Raw genomic sequence first — 18,733 nt, forward strand, 5'->3', positions numbered from 1 at the left:
CAATAAAGTAAGGGCTTGGAGAGGGTTGGCAACAACTCAATTTATGGATTCCCTGGTCAGATTTACCAACTGTCACCCTGGACAGACCCCTGCAGTCTCACTAAGATGTATCAGCCCTGAGGGACTCTCCCTGATGAGTAAATGTTCCAAGTGATTCTACCAGTAACTGTAGAGCACACCAGCATATTTAAATGTGCGATAAGCAGAGACCTTGTAATAATAACAGGCCTAGGAATGGGCTGCGGCATGCCAGAGGCCGCAAAGTGGGGTGCATACAGGGAAGGAGCTGGAGCCCAGGTCCCTCCCCTGAGCCAGGCATCTTCCAAGGTAGGCTTGCATCTGCCAAGACTGAGCACCAGGACAGAGGGCATCAGGTGGGCAAGGGAAGAAGAAAATAAGCCTGCTGATAGCTCAAATTGAAGGCCTTGGTCAAGCCTACGTGAAGAGAATTCGAACAGCTGGGAACCAGTGGCCTTGACGGGCTCCTCTGCCCAAACCAAAGGCCAGCAGCAGCCTGTGTCCCTTCTGCTGCCTCTACCCTGCCTTCTGCCCTTAGCTCTTGCCTCTGTCCAACCTTTCTGGCTGTCCATCTCTGACATATGGTTGGTTCACCCTTCTCTGCACGTGTCTGTCTGTCCACCCTTCACAAGTCCTCCTGGTGTGCCGGCCTCCCTACATCCCTCGGCCTCCCCGCCGCCCTGCCCCGCCCGCCCGCCTGCCCGCTGCCCGACGCTGTGTGGGTGTCGGGCTGGCTGTGCGCAGAGGGGCGCGGCTCGCCGCTCCCACCTCCTCCGCGTCCCCATCTCAGCAATGACCCGGGCCGTGGCGCCACCGAGCTGAGACCGGGGAGCCGCGCCGCCGCCGAGGAGGGCCCAAGAGGGTGACGGTGGAACGAGCGGCGGCGCGGGGACCGCGACGGAGGGACGGGCGGGGCTGCTGTTCCTGCTGCAGGGCAGGGCAGGGCAGGGCAGGGCCCCGGAGACCGCCGGCGGCTGTTTGCCCGCGGATCGAGGGCGCGGGTCCGTTCTGCCCGGCCCCGCCGGTGCGCCCCGCCCCTGCACGCACAGCAGGCCCAGGCGAAGCGGCTGGGACGCCCCAGCCCAGCCGGAGCGCCACGGCATCCGAGCGGGAGCCGGAGCCCGAGCGGGACCGGAGCTGGAGCCGAAGCTGGAGCCGGCACTGCGGCGCACGGAGCGGAGCGCCGCAGCCAAGCCGAGTAAGGGGCGCGGGGCGCGGGGAGGGCCGCAGACGGGGGTACCGCTGCTTATGCACGCAGCTGGGGACGCGCTGGGCGGCGGGGGACGTGGTCCCGAGCGGAACCTCAGCGCGCGAGGAACTGAGCGGTTTGCCCGAGACTCCTGCGGTTCCTGATCCCGCATCCTCCCCACACCCGAGAGGGTCACCGGGACCCGCGAATCCCCGGGGAAACGCGAGGAATCCGAGGTCTGCCTGAGTCTCAGACGAGTATCCTCCCGGGATGCAAGCCCATGACAGGGTCCCCAGCCCTGTGCCCTCGGTTTGGAGGGTCGCTGACCAGTCCACTCAAGAAAAGATACTAGGGCACACTCTTGTCTGGGGTGAGAGGAGAGGGACTGGGGTTTTACAGAGTTTGAGCCTGAACCCTCTCCCACCACCTTAAGCCAGGAAGTTTGACAATTCAACGGCCCAGTCACTTGGACCATGCCTCATTTTGTCTTACCTAGGATAGAAAGAGCATCCTTGCCGCTCCCCCCACCTACCCTCTCCCTTCATAAGGAAGACTTTCCTGTGCAGTCCCTTGCAAAGGACCCGAAGCTGAATCCGAGGTGGCAGTTCCTCTGACTACGCAGCACTAAGTGGTACCTGCCACTCTCCCCTTCCCAAGCTCGGCAATGCCCACCCTTGCCCCCCCCCCCGCTTCCTCCTTTCCTGGTTGTCCTTCGGGCTCTGTAGTCTAGGGACAGGTGCGTAGTATCGACCCTGGGCTACGTTTCTCAGCCACCCCTGTGCCAGCATGGGCAGCCAAACCCAGCCTGGGAAGGGACGAGCACAAGTGACATACTAGAGAATCGGGGAACTCTAAGAGTCCAAGTGCACCTGAGGGCCAACAGACGGCCCTCTAGACTCTCCTCAGTGATAAGGACTGCTTACTAGATGACTTCACCACTGAGTGACTCAGTTTCCCTCTTTGAAACGTATGCATGATTCTGTTTAGTAGACTGTGCAGGGTCTTTGGAGCCATGAGACACTCTTTTAGCTGATTTCCCAGCTGTGTGACCTTAGGCAAGACACTTGACTTCTCTGAGCCTCAGTTTCCTTCACCTAAAAATGTATGGAAGATCGTTAGACGAGTCTTCTGCGGAACCTGACACACGTCTATCCATTGACTGCATTTGGCCACAGGTGTTTCCTGAGGCAAAGAGAGCTTGATGTGAGGCGACATGGTGCTCCCATCTTTCTCACCCTCTGCGTCGGCCTTTGGTTCCCTGTGAATCTCCTGACATCTCCTTGCAAAACAAGACTTTCCTTTAGCCTCTCCCTTTTTCGCAGGCGCGTGCTGACATCTTCTGCCCCACCCAAACCTTTCCTATGCTGCTGTCCAGGTTCAAGAGGCTCACTGACTAAAGGGGACACTCTACCTTTTTTTTTTTTTTGCCTTTGGCTGGCACTTGCCACCCCAGACTTGAGACCTCCTACATTGCGTTCATACTCTGTACAAAGGAATTTACACACTTCGATCTACTCTGGATTAGGTGAAGAGAGGATTGCTCGCTGTGGGTTGACTTGGGTGAGCCACAGGTGATGGTTGGTTGCAACAGGTATCAGGATGCTCAGCCGATGGGACAGTGAGGTTACCAGGAGCCGCAGAGGTGCCCACTGAGATTCCTTGCTGACTATCCAGGCCATTACTTTAGGTCACAGGACCCCATGATGAACCTAGTGAAGGAACCGGAGCTGGTGGCAGACAGCATGACTTGAACTTAAGAGCTAGCAGGTTTTTGGGGAAGGATCTTCCTGAGTCTGAGCAGTTGGGGCCTAGAGCAGCCCAGTTGCATGCCTAGGGCTTAGGAAAAAATATGAGCAGCACATATCCACAGAGCGGCACAGAGGTTGTAAGGAACCAGGAGCATTGATGGAAAGAAAACAGACGTCACTCCCATCACTCCTACCCAGAACTGGAATGAGATCAGGAAATGTGTCTACCTGTTGCTGGGCAGAATGGCTGCCTAGGGTTTCTTCCCTCCAGAAGTCCCTCTCTCCTTCTTTTGTAACCTACCCCCCCCCCATTCACTCACTAGGGTGCCCCATTCCCTGCATCTTCTATAATCCTCTCCGCTTCTCATCCCAGAGGAGTCCATCCGAAGCTAATTAGGCTCGTTCTGCCGCTCCGCTCAGTATTTGGAGCACAGCTGATAGGGAGGGTGATGGAGATGCAGGACAATCATGAGTCTTTGGCACCAACAGGCTGAGCACCCTCAGAGGACATCAGCGGCTCTTGAAAGCCTAGTGCCAAGCGTGAGGTAGGGAGCGGGAAGGTACCAATCTGTTCACAGCCTCTAAAAGGGAAACTGAGGCCAGGGAGGCTTGCCCCCCTGGGAAGTAAGCACAAGATAAGAGTTATGGCTGCCAGCACAGCCCTTGGGAGCTAGCAGCCAGGTTTATAGCATTTGATTCTGAGCAGGGGCCCCATTCCCCCCCCACCCCACCCCTTTGCAGCCTCAGTGTTGTCTTGAAAACGGGATGAATATTGATTGCACACCTGCCAGAATGGTCATGAAGACTAAAGAAATAGTGCATACAAGGCGTATGGTAGTGTCCAGTGGAGCTTGGCCAGGAGCCTTTGCCGTACCTGTGTTGTAAACACCCTCACACAGGAGTTTGTAAGCACAAGCACTTTTGCTTTGATCTAAGACATGAGCATTCTGGTGGAATGGGGGCGGTCAGGACCATCCTATAATCACCCCCACGGATGGTCACAATGCTGAAGCTCCTGAGGTTAAGGACTGAAGTCGGGTATAGAATAGGTAACATCACTGAGACTCATCCGTAATTTTACACGGGGTTTGTGAAATTGATAATTAGCACATTTTCACTTCAGCGGCATGCAATTAGTTATCAAGATTATTCCTCCATGGAGATATTAATGATTTTGTGTCTAAGAGCTGGAAATGAAGGTGCTAACGGTCTGTGGGCTATCACACTTTTAGACGCTCCTTTTTTTTTCTCCCTACTCAAACAATTATCAAACTCATTTAGTCAAATTGACTTAAAAGAGCAGTCTCCCACTCTTATCTACACCTCTTCAGTTTTCTCCGGAGCATTTATCACCTCCAACATCCATAGCCCTTTCTTTTCCATTACCCCCTCTCGGGAGTATCACTCACTGTGATGTCTCCCGAGACTAGAACGGCATTCTACGTTCAGTATGCTTTGCAAAATCATAAGATGTCTTGTCATGTCATACAGGAGGTCTGCTATTTTTATTATCCTTGCCAAGTGTGCAGATCGATTAAAAACAAAATATTATAGTATGGGAGATACTGGTCCCTCAAATATTTAGCAAATAAGACTTGCTTCGGGAGCTGAAGGAGATAGCTCAGTGGTTAGGGAGCTCCTGGTGCTGTTCTGCCGGAAGACGAACGAGTTTGGCTGACAGCACCGACCCTGGGTGGCTCACAGCCACCTGTAACTCCTGCTCCAGGGGATCCGATGCCCTCTTCTGACCCCCAAGGTACACACACATGCACATGTGAATACAAGTGCAAACACACACATGCACAAAGTAAAATAATAAGGAATTTTTTAAAAAAAGACTTGCATAAGTATCGTGGATAGCTTGAAGAATGTTAAGAGGAATGAAGATTAACGGGGTCTGGGGATGCGAGCTGTGATCCCAGCCACTCTGGAGGCTGAGGCAAGGGAATCACAGGTTCATGGCAACTCTGGGCTACAGAGTGAGTTCAGTGTCAGCCTGGGTTACTTAGTAACAAACATAAAAATGATGTTTAGAGTCCAGAGAGTGTGGAGGATGTAACTCAGGGCCTATATAAAAGACCACAGAAAAGGTTATTTATTTTTCAAGTATCTTAAGGAAACTTCTTATTTAGATGGGAAGTTAACTTTAAAAAAAAAAAAAGAAGAAGAAGAAAACCTTCTCAGTAACAAAAGTTCAAAGGCAGATTAGCTTTAGCTTCTCCCAAAGAGCTGACATTGATTTTTTTTCCTTCCAATTACTTTCTACCACAAAGGATTCTTTTCTGAATCTTCATTGTGATGATCTTTCAGATTATAAAAATCAATACATTTCACTGTAGAAATTTTTGGATATCATAAAAAATATATATAAATTCTTAATCCCTCCAGTATATTCTATTTCCATCCTAATCTTTTGCTGTGTGTGAGTGAATGTTTTCATTAGGACTTCTGTTCTACAAAATAAAGGCCGTGCACAGTTCTGTAACTTTTTTTTCCCCTAAAATACTCAAGATTCTTTTTCCATTTAACATTATACTGAGTGTCTATAAGTCATTAAGATTTTTGGAAAACATGATTTCATGCCTATGTAATATCCCACTATAAATGAGTACCATAGATTTCTCAGTCTCCTCTTACTGATGGTGGTGGCCACACTGGGATTATGTCATACTTCATTATCATAAATAATGCCTGCCAGGTCTCTTCTGGTGTTACCAAGTCCTGAGCCAGGCTTCTGTGTACTCCTGGTCAAGACGAGACCAGCTTGCAGATGGCCTAGCTCATGAAGTTGCCTAAGACATTAGACCTCTATGTTTTGTCCACAGCAGTGGGATTACGCCCTAAAGAGCAGTGGTTCTCAACCTCTGGGTTGTGACCCTTTGGGCAAACATCTGTCTACCAAAATATTTACATGACCACATTCATAACAGTAGCAAAATTACAGTTACAAAGTAGCAACGAAAATAACTTCATGGTTGGGGTCACCAGAACATGAGGAACTGTATTAAAGGGTCAAAGCACTGGAATGGTTGAGAAACACTGCTGTAGAGGGACGGTTCTGGTAAATTAGTGCAAGTAGAGACCCCCAAACCACCAGACAGATCTTGACCAGTCTAGTACAGCACACATAGGTCCTGCCAGTGAGCTTCAAGGTCTCTTACCCACCTCTGTGGTCACTCTCTTCTCCCAGTCGCCCTCACCCCAACTCCTGAGTGCATTCTCCTGATGTCAACCTCACTATAAATAGTGTGTGACTTAGCAGCACTTACCAAGGCACGGACCTGCCCATTGAGGAAGTCCCCGGTTGGGTCCCTTCCTGTGACAGAACAAAGTTCTGCTGGTGGCCTTAGACCTGCAGGGGCAAGGTGGATAGCACCCCCATTGCAAGAGCACTGCATCTAACCAAGTCCAGGAAAATTTCTCACTTCCTTCCTGCTCTGAGCGATCACATGCCCACCCACAGATCCAGGGAACAAAGCCCTGTGGGATGACATCATTCATTCATTCAGTAATCACTGTGTACTTCCTGTGGGCCAGGCAGGGTGCTAGGTTATCTATGTCCCTTACACCTACAGTCTGCAGTTCGGAGTGGACTCAGAACCGTGATCACCTCCCCTCTCAGTGGACTCAGAACCTCCCCTCTCCCACCCTCTATCTCAGATCCAAATGCCTGTCAGACTCACCTACACTTTCCTGCCCAGGGCATTTGAATACCCCGTTCCACTCAACTAGAGTCTCCTCCCCCAGAGAGCCACCCCGATGGCCTATCTTATCTCTGCTCACCTACCACCCCCCTACCAAAGCCCACTCTTCTTGATCTAAATGTGCCCCGCCTGCACATCTATCTGTCTGTCCGGTCTCCCCTGTTGCCCAACATGCATGACCACTGACAGTATCGAGGGGAATTTGTTCAGCATCAGAACCAGTGAGAGGCATCTCCCCCATCACCTATCGTTCAGCATCATCCTAAGCCCACAGATGTCCTCTAGAAATGACAAAAGCTGACCCTGTGACTGCCCAGCTGTGACTCTTTCTGGGAGCCTCCTTAGGTCAATGAGCTTGCTTGCCACCTCGACAGCCCCCCCCCCTGATTCTGAATCTCAGAACTGTCATCTATAGAAGTTGAGGTTCGTGTTGAGGACCTGGTGAGCCGACAGTATGGAACAGCGGTGGGAGCAGGTGTGTCCCACAGCCTCTATAACATGACTAGAGCTCCAGCTATACCTAAAGCCCTCCCTGCCTGCCTTCTGTCCTCTGGTGTGAGGTAGGTGGCTCCCCTGGCAGTATTCCCCAGGAGGCCCCACACCCTCCTTATTCATGTCTGAGCATCCCACAAGCCCAGCATGGAGGTATGCCAGCAGCAGGAACATAAAAGGACATACAAATGACATGGTCTCCACACACTATTTAGCCACTTCAAAGCCTGGAGTGCTGCCCACCCACCCTCCCTTGCACTCTGAGCCAGGCAATCCAGTTGGAGATGAGTCACAGCTGAATCTGATGCTAGGCTCAGAGCGAGGCACGCAGTGGAATAATTGCCTTAAATGGGCCCACACTGGCCAGGACAGGTGGGGTGCAGCCCTTATATACAGCTTATATACAGCTGCCTGGCAGCTCTGTCCACATGCAGGGACCCAAGGTAGGCGCTTGTTCACATGGATACCGTACATCTAGCTCCTTTGGACTGAGAACTACAACAGAATTTTGCCCAAACAGAGGGTCTGATGCCACCCGGCAGTGGTTTTCCTGTAGGTCACTTGGAGATCCTCTAGTGGGGAGAGGGGGGAGAAAATAGACAGAGAGTTGATCACCTGCTTCTTTTGAGTCCAGAGAAACCCCATTAAAGGCTAGGGATATATATCAGGAGTGGAGCGCTTGCCTAATATACATGAGGCCCTAAGTACGATGATGCACATTTGTAACCAGTGTTCAAAAGGCTGAAGGAAGAGGAACTTGAGTTCAAGGACAGCATGGGCTACATAGCAAGACCTAGTCTAAAAAATGAAAATAAATTAATTTTTAAAAAGAATTCTTTTAAGATTTATTTATTTCATTTATATGAGTGCATTGTAGCTGTCTGTCTTCAGACACACCAGAAGAGGGTATCGGATCCCATTAGAGATGTTTTTGAGCCACTATGTGGTTGCTGAGAATTAAACTCAGGACCTCTGGAAGAGCAGTCAGTTCTCTTAACCGTTGAGCCATCTCTCCAGCCTAAAAAAATAAAATAATAAATAAAAAATAATTTAAAAAAAATTTTAAAGAAAAATTTCAAAAGATAAGAAAAGCCATTCTTTATGTTGCCAAGGATCTGAGGAGACTCCTTGCAAGCCTGAAGGGAATAGGTGCTGGGACCGTGCACCAGGGGCTATGTGTAAAGTGCTAGCTGGGGTACACAGTACAGGGAATGGTGGCCTGGATGTGATATATATCAGTGTCACCATAGACAACAGGCTATGTGGAGATAATCAAGTCTACAGGAGAAGCCTGCTTCTTGGCATGCAGATCATTATTTGAGGGCTATCTCCACATAGTGCTGTATGTTAGTATAAGGCTAAGGTTGACTTACTCTAACATTCCAGGTACTTGTAAAAACGTCCTCTAAAGTGAGCCTCGAGCTAGTGTGCATAGACCATGCTGACCCTCATCGACATGCTGGGGAAGTGCCACCCCTGTGATTGATCTGTCACCAGGAGTCAAGAAGGCTTCACAGAGAGATCTCCAAAGCTGAGATTTGATGGCAACTCAGGAGTGCTCCAAGTAGATAGGCCAGACACCATATGCCAGGGAGCGAAAGCAGCCCTGAAGTCCAAGAGACCCACTGGAGCCTGCTAGTAGGCTAACCAGAACACCAAGGTCAGACAGCAGATCTCCATGGATGCCACAGGGTGTGAGTGGGGGACACCAGGAGTAGCAGAGCTCTTCCTCTATGTCTTTTCTGTGACCTTGACCAAGTAAACCACCTTGGGCCTCAGTGTTCTCATTTGCAAAATTGAAAGGATATTCCTCATGCGTAAGGTCCTGTCCCAAAAGAGCAGATGACCTTAATGGCACTTACCAAGCATTTAACTGATATGAACCAACCACATGTGTAGAACCAAGTGTCCCCAAAGCCTCCCCACATAGGACTGTCTACTTGAGGTGCTTAGCACACATCCTACGGGAATACTTAGGCACTGGACCATGAGACACCCATCTTCCCTATGGCCTGAGAATCATTAGTCTTCACCTCTGAGTCTCTGGGTCCAGTGAGAGGAACAGGTAGGCCCAGAGAGTCCTCTCAGAGAGACAGGATCCTAAGGGGAGCCCCGAGAGAGAGAGAGAGAGAGAGAGAGAGAGAGAGGATAACCTGCAGCTCTCCGTGGCATCTGGGGTCCCCAGGAGCAGCACTGCAGGAAGTGCCCTCAGCATGCACTTTTTTTTTTGTCCAGAATTCTTTTTATTTAAAAAAAAATTGAGATTAATATAATCATGTCACTTCCCTTTGGTTTTTTTCTCTCCAAACCTTTCTAGGTACCCCTTTTTGCTCTTGATCAAATTTATGACCTCTTTTACTTTAAGTGTTACATACACAAACACTCCTAAATACTACAACCTTCTCAGGTTGTGTAACAGCATGCACTTTTTAAGCTCCTGTGCTCTGCCAGTGCACAGAGAGTTAGAAGACACTGGGGCTGTGGATGCTGGAGTGAGGAACGGGATGCTTGCCCTGAGGTGCAGGGGAGCTGGGGAAGGGATCTGAGCAAGGGATTGACATGGCCATGCTGTCTTTAAAACAGATTTCTCAGGGGCTGGAGAAATGGCTTAGTGGGTAAGGGGCTTTCTCTGTAAGCATGAGGACCTGAGTTAGGACTCCAGCACCCACAAGAAAGAAGGAAGGAAAGAAGGAAGGAAGGAAGGAAGGAAGGAAGGAAGGAAGGAAGGAAGACAGCCAGCCAAGAATAAGCATGTATACCTATAACTCAAAGCTGGGGCTGGGGGTGGGAACAGAGATGGGATCTCTGAGGCTTGCTGGCTCCTGGTTCAGTGAGAGACTGTGTTTAAAGAGAATAAGGTAGATAATGCTAGATAGAGCAGGACACCTGACACCTTCCTCTGGCCTTCATACCCATACAGGCCTGCACAGGCATGTATGTATGCACACATATACACATAACAGAGAAGGGAGGGAGAAAGGAAGAGAGAGAGAGAGAGAGAGAGAGAGAGAGAGAGTGAGTTCTGGAGCAATAGGATGAGATATCTGCTCACTGGTATACCCCCTTAACATCCACATGTATGACACGTACATACACACATAGTATCCCCTGCACATCTACAAATGTGAACGCAGACATCAGTTCTCACATGTAATTTTTGAAAGCAAGGTTCACAGGCCTTAAAAATTCTTCTTGAATCTCCTGGTGTGAAATTGGTTCTCTTAGCAGCCTGGGAGATCACCTCCTACCCTCCCTCTCCCCAGCCCTCCTCCCTGGGTCAAAACTCTCCCTTGGTTTCTATGGAGACCAAGAATGGATGTCAGGCCAGCCTAGGGTTCACACAGGCAAAGCTGAACAATGTTGGGAGGTGAGTGACAAGTCACTACTCACAGAAGTGTCCCCAGGTCGGCTGTATTCCTCCTGCCTCCCATTGGGAACAAAGGGAGCACCATGAGGCCTGTCACACACCATGAGGCCTGCCACACAGCCCTGCTGCTCCTAAATCCTGTTCCAAGCCTATCCCTGCTTCTCTAGGAAGGATGTGAGGTTCAGGGAGGTGAACTGCTTTGTCCAGAGTCAATGCCAGGAAGTGGCGGCATTGACTTTAGTATTACAGGATCTAGGAGAAAAGCAAGGGAGCCCAGGGACAGCTCACTTGTTCACCTTCTAAACAGAAAAGCCAATGTTTCCATGCTCAGCCAATGGGCCCCATCCAGACTTCATGCATGTTCGGAACAGAAAGCCCGTATGAGAAAGATTCCTACATGAGGCTGGGCTGAGAGCCTGGGGTCTGATTCTCACAGGTAAATTCTGCCACATGATGCAATCAGAGAGGCTGGAGGCCACCAAAAAGGGACAGGATGTTTCCCACTGGCCTCCTTGCAAGAGGCCCTGGACTCAGCATAAGTGGTCCCACTCAGTCACCCCGACAAGTGCAGTTAAGGGGACTGGAGAGATGGCTTAGCAGTTAATAGCACTGGCTGCTCTTCCAGAGGACCCAGGTTTGGTTCCCAGCATCTATATGGTGGCTTACAACTCTCTGAAACTAGTTTCAAAGAACTAAATGTCCTCTTCTGGTCCCTAACGGCACCAGACGCACAAGTGAGCACAGGCATATATGCAGGCAAAATGCGCATACAAATAAAACAACAATAACAACAACAAAATTCTTAAAGTGCATTTTAGTTTAGACTGAAGTCAAGTGTGCCACTCCCTAAGAAGTCAGAGCCCGTGCTGTGTCCTTTGGGGACACACAAAGAGAGCCTGGTTAGGTTCAGTTATTTAGTGTAGTATGAGATGATATTACTTTGAAAATGTTTCCCCTTGTAAAGGAGCGTTAAAGTGGCCCAGCACAGCCTAGCAGCATGGAAAATCAGGTGTCACACCGAGTTCATGTGGGGATAAATATGGGTATGGAAGAGGCATTATCCTTCCACTTACCTATATTCTTATATTGATGCAGACCTTCTAAAGGGATGTGCTGGCTGGCTGAGGGCATGAGAGGGAAGCAGATCTGAGCTCTCACCCCAACCCTGTGAGTTGGCAGCTGTGTGATCTTGACCAAGCTACATGACTTCTCCGAGCCTCAAAAGAGCACTCTTAGTTCTTTGAGCAGTAATCATAACACAGTTTGAACTGGGAGTCAGGGAACACCCTCCCAAAAGCCAGCCACGAAGCTGTGAACAAGCTTCTCCCTTCTCCAGGTCTGCTTTCCTCTAGGAAATGAGGACTCCAGTCTTTAAGAATTGGTCCATGCCTTACAGCCCCAAGGCACTGGGGATGCTGTAGCCCATGGAAGACGTGGAAACAGTAAGTGGTCCATGGTACAACTCCATGGCTTTCCACTCCCACTCCAGGTCCACTCAAGAGAGAGATCTGCCCCACCTCCATCACTGTGACCTCAATACCCCATGTGATATTCCTGTATCCACACTCCATACTTTGTAGCCCAGGGATCCCAGACTAAGAATGTGTTCATAAGGCCCATCCCCAAAAGTGATGAAAGCGCCTAGCCCCTGGACATGGTGGATGCTGTAGGCATTCCATCACCTGCCTCTTTGTGTCTCCACAGGCGAGTAGAGGGGCCTCCCCCCTCCAAGAAGTCAGAGCTGTGCTCGTGGGCAGGCTGGCTCCGCTGTTCTGCTCCAAGGATTACATGTCCTTCAAACGCCCTTGCCCCTGTAAGTCTCTTCCTTGTCCCATCACTGTTGGGGTCCAGCTACTGCAGAGCTAGAGGGCAGAGTCGTAAAGATGGCACCAGGGTGTTTGTTTAAGGCACTGAGCCTGACCAAGGCTAGTGTGGAGGGTTTGAATCTGGGGATAGGGACAAGAGAACACACACAAGCCATCCCCACATCTGCAGTGGGCTGCCTGGAACCTGAAAGTCACACTTTGTCCCGTTCCCAAAACGTGGATCAAGGTTCCTCTGAAGCATACTGATCATGCGCTCTCTGCCCACCCACAATGCCATGGCCAACTCAGTGTGCTGTTACAAATGGGTTAGACACTGGCAGCCTTTCCAGGGCCTTCAGTGGGATGGTACGCTGTGATGGATGGTTTCTGTGGGAAACAGAAGCCTTCAGTTCTTCCAAAGCTTAAATGCCCACAAATGATGCTTAATGGATTTGGGTCCTACACACTATGTTCCTTGGAGGCTGACTCCCTAAGGAACTTCATCCCATGTCTCTCACCAGAAAGCACCCACAGACTGAAGAAAATTCATGATTGTTGAGAAATCAGGCTGTGTGTTGCGGTGACATCAGAGGACACCACCTGCTCCCTTGGTGTCCACACACACTGCCTCTCACCTCACTCTCACTAAGGTTTTTGCTTGAGTTTCTACCTCTAGTCTGTGCCGTCCTAGGCTGAGCACATCTTTCTCGCATAGTCACAGCCCCAGATGCTAACTCCTAAAATACTGAGGGAATGCCAGTGAAGGGGGCGGGGCTGCATGTCCCATGTGGATGGGATTTAGTCAGAATCTGGGCAGGGTCCTCACCACTTATATGGCAGGGAAGAGGCCAGCTGTAGGCTCATCTGCCAAGAGTAGAGCCAGATGTGGTAAAGCTCTGGCCACCCAGAGGAAGGGAGGGGAGAATGGAGAAGGAGAGCCCAGCTGTATGTGACACTGTTGGTGGCTTCCACCTTCTTGACTCCTGACCCTCCTAAGTTCTTCCAAGCCACTCTGTTCACGGATGCTGTCCATCGTGGCTCCTTTGGCGTGGAGGAAGGGAACCACACCTGTCCCTGTTGCTCAGCCCCCTCCTTATTCTGCACAGCCAGACTTCATCCTTGCTCTGTTGCCCTGCTTCTGGCTGCAGTCTTGAGCGGTTGCTTCCCAGCCTGTCTGTCCCAGCTTCTTCCTGGGTCCCTCTGCTTTCTATTGCCCCCATCCCACCTCATACTCAACCTGCCCCAAATTGAATGGTCTATCTTCCCTCTAGACCATCTGTCTCTGTCTCTGTCTCTGTCATATCTATATCTATATATCTATATATCTATATATCTATATCTATATATCTATATCTCTATCTCATATCTCTATCTCTATCTCTATCTCTATCTCTATCTCTATCTCTATCTCTATCTCTATCTCTATCTATATCTATATCTATATCTATATCTATATCTATCTATATCTAGTTCATGATACAAAACGCATATATATTGATTTGGGTACCACCATTGAATCTAGCCCTTAGACCAGAAATATGAGTGACCCTCAGTCTCCCTGTTGTGTATACACCCATCAGTGCTGACTGCCCAAGTGAATCCTGGGGGTTTTGAGTGAGGCCAACAGTTCGCCATCTTGAAGCCCCTTTGCTCCGCCCCCGCCCTGCCCCTGCCCCTGCCCCTGCCCCTGCCCCGCCCCTTCAGACACAATCTAGAAGTCTGGAAGTTGCTCGCTTACCTTTATGCTTGCTTGCCTGTCCACGTCCCAGTAGAAGGTGAGCTTCCAGAAAGCAGGTTCACTCTGGCCTTGCCCTCTGGCTGTCCTCAGCACCAAGCTCATTGTTGACTGAGCAAATGAAGAAGTAAATGAAGCCAGTGCCCTCTGGGCTCTGCCACCATGCAGACTGAAGACGCTCATTCAGGTCCTGGAGGTGTGGTGAGCAGGGGTGCGGAAAGGGTGCTTCAAAACCCTGAAAAGCCTCCAACAGAACTCTTAGGAGCCAGACATGGGGAGCATTCCTGTAACCCTAGCATTTGTGAGGATGATCTCTAACCCCGGGCCAGCCTGGGCTACAGAAGGGGACTCTGTCTTAAATTTTTTCATTCTTAAATAGTGAAAAGAAATATTTAGGATGCCCAGAAATGGCCATCTGAGGCCACACACCCCTTCTTTTTCACACACACACACACACACACACACACACATCTAGAACTGTTCTGTGCAGTGAGAAAGGTGACAGAGACCACCACGTTAGCTCTCCTGATGACCTTGCCAGGTTATGAAAAGATGCCGCAGCCATGAAACCTGGAAAACTCAAGAGTAGGAGACAGTTTGTTCCCGTTCACACCCCTGCTCCCCCGGCCCCTGTGGTTTAGACATACAACCCACCAGAAAGAAGACCCAGCCCAGCAGTTTCCCAAAGAAAGACCTCTGTCCAGGAGTCAGAGCTTGAGAAGTCTGTGGAGAGTGTAAGAGTCACATCTACCTGGAGCAGAGAGCAAGGTGGCTGGTTAAATGGTGCTAAACCACTGCTGAAAACTGATTGGCCAGCGCCTGCAGACCCTGGGGATGTAGCATACTTCTCAGGCTCCTGGGAGTTGGGCAGACATCAGCCACAAAGGGCTGGGTTGTAGGTCAGTTAATGTCCAATCCCATTTCACCGTCAGATACCTCAGCTTGTCTCTGCCCCTTGAGGGCACCTCCATCAGCTCTCCACAGCAGTCCCCTTGGGAAAACGAGAAGACTGAGGGAGAAATGCAGCAAGAACAAGAAAGAGGAGGCCAGGGAAACCCTGTCAGGGAAGACTGGGCGTGTGCAGGTTACGTGGCTGCAAAAGGAAAGGGGTTTCCTCTGCTTGAAGTGATGTCTGTGAGCCTTTCCCCGTGTGCAGAGGTCTTGCCTGAGGCCCTGAGTGTGGAGGAGGTCTGTTGTTCCTCGGGAAGTCTGGAGATGGGGGTGGGGGGTGGGGATCGGTTCCCTCTGGGCTCTGCCGGGCAGAACAGCCTAGGACTCCCTGGGGACCCAGGCTCTAAGCACAGATGCTACACATCCTCTTCACTGTCATCTAGCAGATGGCAGCACCATGTAGCTCCCTCTGGGGGTGAGGGGAGCTGCTCCCCTCTGGCCTCTGGGGACAGATCTGAAGTTGTTGTTTGAGGGTGAGGTGGGGTGGAAGAAACTGGAGACTAAGTGTGGAGCAAAGCAAATGAGGGAGGGGGAGACATACCCCACCATCTATGGAGAAGCCAAGTGGACACATTACTGTCAAGTTCATGGTGGCTGCTAGACGCCTGGCAGGGCCCCATATGCCTATGATACCTCCCACCCCCTCAGAGTAAGGGTAATGTTGGGCTGTGGCATGGGAACACTCTAGCCCTGATATTTGCCATCTGTGGGAGTACGACTCACCTTCCCAAGCCCTCAGTTTGCTCATTCACAAAATGGGACCGGTGGATTCTTACAGTTCACTACTCAGAGTTGAGGGGCCACGGGAAGAGTTGAGCTTGGTTATCAGGCTCTGAAAAGATGCTCAAGAGCTGCCCCACTACCTATCTCTGTATTAGCCATGTCTTTAACGGCGGGGGTGGGAAAACACAGGAGAGGCTCTAGGGGTAGATGGGATTTGGACCGTGTGTTACCTTTTTGCTGCTGTGACAGAATACCAGGGCAATTAACTTTAGGGAGGATGCGGCTTCAGCCCATGGTCAGTTGGACATGTGTTTTGGGGCAAGTGATGAACATTGTAGCAATGATAGAGGAATCCTGTTTGCCTGGTGAAGGCAAGGAAGCCCTTGGATTCCCAACATCCTCTTCAAAAGTATATCCCTGGTGATCTGACTTTCTGGCAAGGCCCCAACTCTTAAGGGCTCTACCATTTGCCATAAATGCATGGGCCTTTGGGAGACATTCACAGTACAGGGTTTCTTTGCTCTTCTTGTTGTCATGGTTACCTCTGTTGCTATCAACAGAAGGAAGAATTTGAGGGCAAACAGGGAAAATAATGGAGCACACTCAACCTTCCACCATTTCTGTGTCCGGAGCAGACATCACTAATCAATTATGGTACTCTTTCTCAATGAGCCTAGAGGTAAACTCAGAGTCACTCTAAATGCATGCTGGAAATACCCATAGATCACTAGTTTTTGTCCATCCCTCGATGAAGCAAGGCACTAGAGGGGAAGGGACTTTAGCTGTTCACTCCTGAGTCTCAGTTTCTTCACTTATAAAATGGGAGTTGATAAAGGTTTGCATGTTAGAGGGATGCTGTGAGGTAGTGTGGGGAAACCCTTACAAGGCCTTAGGATCCATGTTTCTTGTGACCTCCTTGCTTCCTTGAAGAAGTTCTGCGAAGAAGGGTTAGTGTTTCCATTCCACAGATGAGGAAACTGAGGCTTGAAGTAGTAAAGGAATTATCCAGGGTGCTACAGCTAAAAGATGAGGGTTTCAGACTGGAATGAGAGTGATCCGGTCTCAGTTTTAACTAAACCACAGCTGGATCAACATACAAGTGCAGCCAGGTGTGGTGGCATGGGCTTGTAATTCTAGCTCTGGGAAAGTGAAGATGAAAATTCCTGGAGTTTGCTGGCCAGCCAATCAGTGAGCCCCAAGTTTAGGGAGCCACCTTGCCTCCAAAATTAGAAAGGATTAGTGGAGGCACTCTGATATCCACACACGTGTACACACACACTCACATGAGCATAGACAGGATGTGTGTTTATTGATAATGTGTTGGGGTGGTATGTAGCAAATACAGCAGGCAAAACACCCACACACATACAATTGTCAAAAAATATAAACACTGTTTGGTGCGATGGTGAATGGGTTATCCGCAGGAAGACTGAGTCATACCCGTGTCTTGTAGAAAAGAACACTGAGTGGGAACATTCAGCAATGGGAGCTGGTAGGGCTTGTTCCAGCACAAGAGGAACAGTGGCCTTGAAGAATGCACGGAAGGTACCAGAGCTGGCACATCAGTCATATGATGTGTGGCCCTGGAAGCCATGGTCAGATTTCAGCTTTTGCTTTCTGGGAATCTTTGGAAGATTATGAGCTGAAAAAAGTTTCAATTACCCTGGTATGGCAAAAGAGGCTGGAGGGGGGACCAAAGGAGAGGTGGAGGTGGTCAGGAGGCTAGGAAGTAATCCAGGATGTAGTGAGAGGGCCTAGGGCAGAAATTGAAGCTGGAAACAGACTGGAAAGTGAAGTTGTTCAGATATGGTGTGAATGAGGAAAGAAGAGAATCTTGGAGCTACACACACGGAAGGACCAGTCTGTCACTGACTGAGCTGGGGAAAGTCCTAGGTCAGCTGGCAACCTGACTGGGCTGGACTTGAAGGCGCACTACATCTGAGATGCTGTGTAGACACCAGGGTGGAGAGGCAGGCAGACAGCCAGACATATGAGCCTGGTGGGTTCAAGGGTGAGTCTGGAGCTGGAGATGTAAATTGGGGAGCTGTCAGTGTCTGGGTGCTGAGAAGTGGGATGAAGCCACCGGCAGGACAGGACACGTGTGGGACAACAGTGCGGGAAGAGAAGGAACTCGAGCGTGAGCATTGCGTGGATGGAGGGCAAATGATCTCCACACCTAGTGGTCTTGCCAAGAGCACAGTGATCCCTGAAGTTGTCACCTAAAGCCAGGTTCATGGAGGATAGCCTACTCTGCAGCTAAAGGATGTGTAAGCACTCTGCTATTCCTCTGCCAAGGGCTCCCATGCGTTAGCCACCCCTGCACCTGGAAGGCTTCCCAGGGCTTGAGAGAGGCAGGTTGTCCTCTATGATGCCACCACAGAAATGAACAGCCTGTCTGCTTCAGAAACAAGGGAGCAGAACCTGGAGGGGAAACCCAGGGACCCTGCATCCCCCGTGAGTCACTGAACCATCTGCTTCTAGAGGCTGCTCTTTGAACCCACCCCTCTTCCTTGAAACTTGAGGGCACCTCCCTCAGCAGTTTAGGAGACACTCATCCTTGTGATCATCCTTCTGCCCATTGCCCTCCGCACTCCTCACCACCCCCACCACCTGTCGCCCCTCAGCCCCCAACCAGCCTTCTGCTCCTGCATCCCTGGATGGAATGTGTCTTCAGCAGGAAAGGGTCAGAGGGTAGGTTGTGGACTGAGTAGGTGTGCCCTAATGCATGGGCAGCACTTAAGTAGGAGCCAGGCTCAGCCAACACTGGAGCAAATGTAGTTAACTCCTCTGAATCACTGCTTAGCCCCTTGTGAAATGGGATAATTGGGCCAAGTTTCCAATGTGACCTGAGGGTTTGGTGAACACAGAGTATGCTCAATAAGGTTGATTCCTTCCTGACTTTTAATCCCACTGTGATAGCCGTGAAGCTACACTCAGACTTCCCTGTAGGGTCCTCCTAAAACTGCCCCTCTCCCCAAGATTTTCTCTCCCTTCCCATCAG

General features: G+C 50.3%; 1 protein-coding gene and 1 long non-coding RNA gene across 13 annotated transcripts in view; one reads left to right on the plus strand and one right to left on the minus strand.

The window, feature by feature from the left end:
* Positions 1 to 590: 590 nt before the first annotated feature.
* Positions 591 to 18,733, plus strand: part of Bean1 (brain expressed, associated with Nedd4, 1) — a 48,720-nt gene continuing 30,577 nt past the window's right edge. For 2 of the 11 annotated variants that reach the window (XM_011248482.2, XM_011248483.2), the window contains exon 1: positions 16,292 to 16,411. In XM_011248482.2, the coding sequence (XP_011246784.1) occupies positions 16,384 to 16,411 (28 nt within the window). In that variant the 5' untranslated portion in view covers positions 16,292 to 16,383. Of the gene's footprint in view, positions 1,217 to 11,758; positions 11,961 to 12,222; positions 12,332 to 16,291; positions 16,412 to 18,733 lie in introns of those variants that run through there. The other 9 variants (NM_001141922.1, XM_006531267.4, NM_001141924.1 and 6 more) reach the window with 9 other exon arrangements.
* On the minus strand, positions 14,161 to 16,274 carry Gm10631. Of its 2 annotated transcripts, none has more exons than XR_003947591.1 (3): positions 15,963 to 16,274; positions 14,713 to 15,067; positions 14,161 to 14,248 (listed from the first exon to the last, which is right to left on the minus strand). It is a non-coding gene; the product is annotated as a predicted gene 10631 (long non-coding RNA). The 2 variants fall into 2 exon arrangements; XR_003947592.1 differs by having other exon boundaries at positions 14,179 to 14,248; positions 14,810 to 15,067.

Source organism: Mus musculus, chromosome 8, assembly GCF_000001635.26.
Source record: "Mus musculus strain C57BL/6J chromosome 8, GRCm38.p6 C57BL/6J".
Classification (NCBI taxonomy): domain Eukaryota; kingdom Metazoa; phylum Chordata; class Mammalia; order Rodentia; family Muridae; genus Mus; species Mus musculus.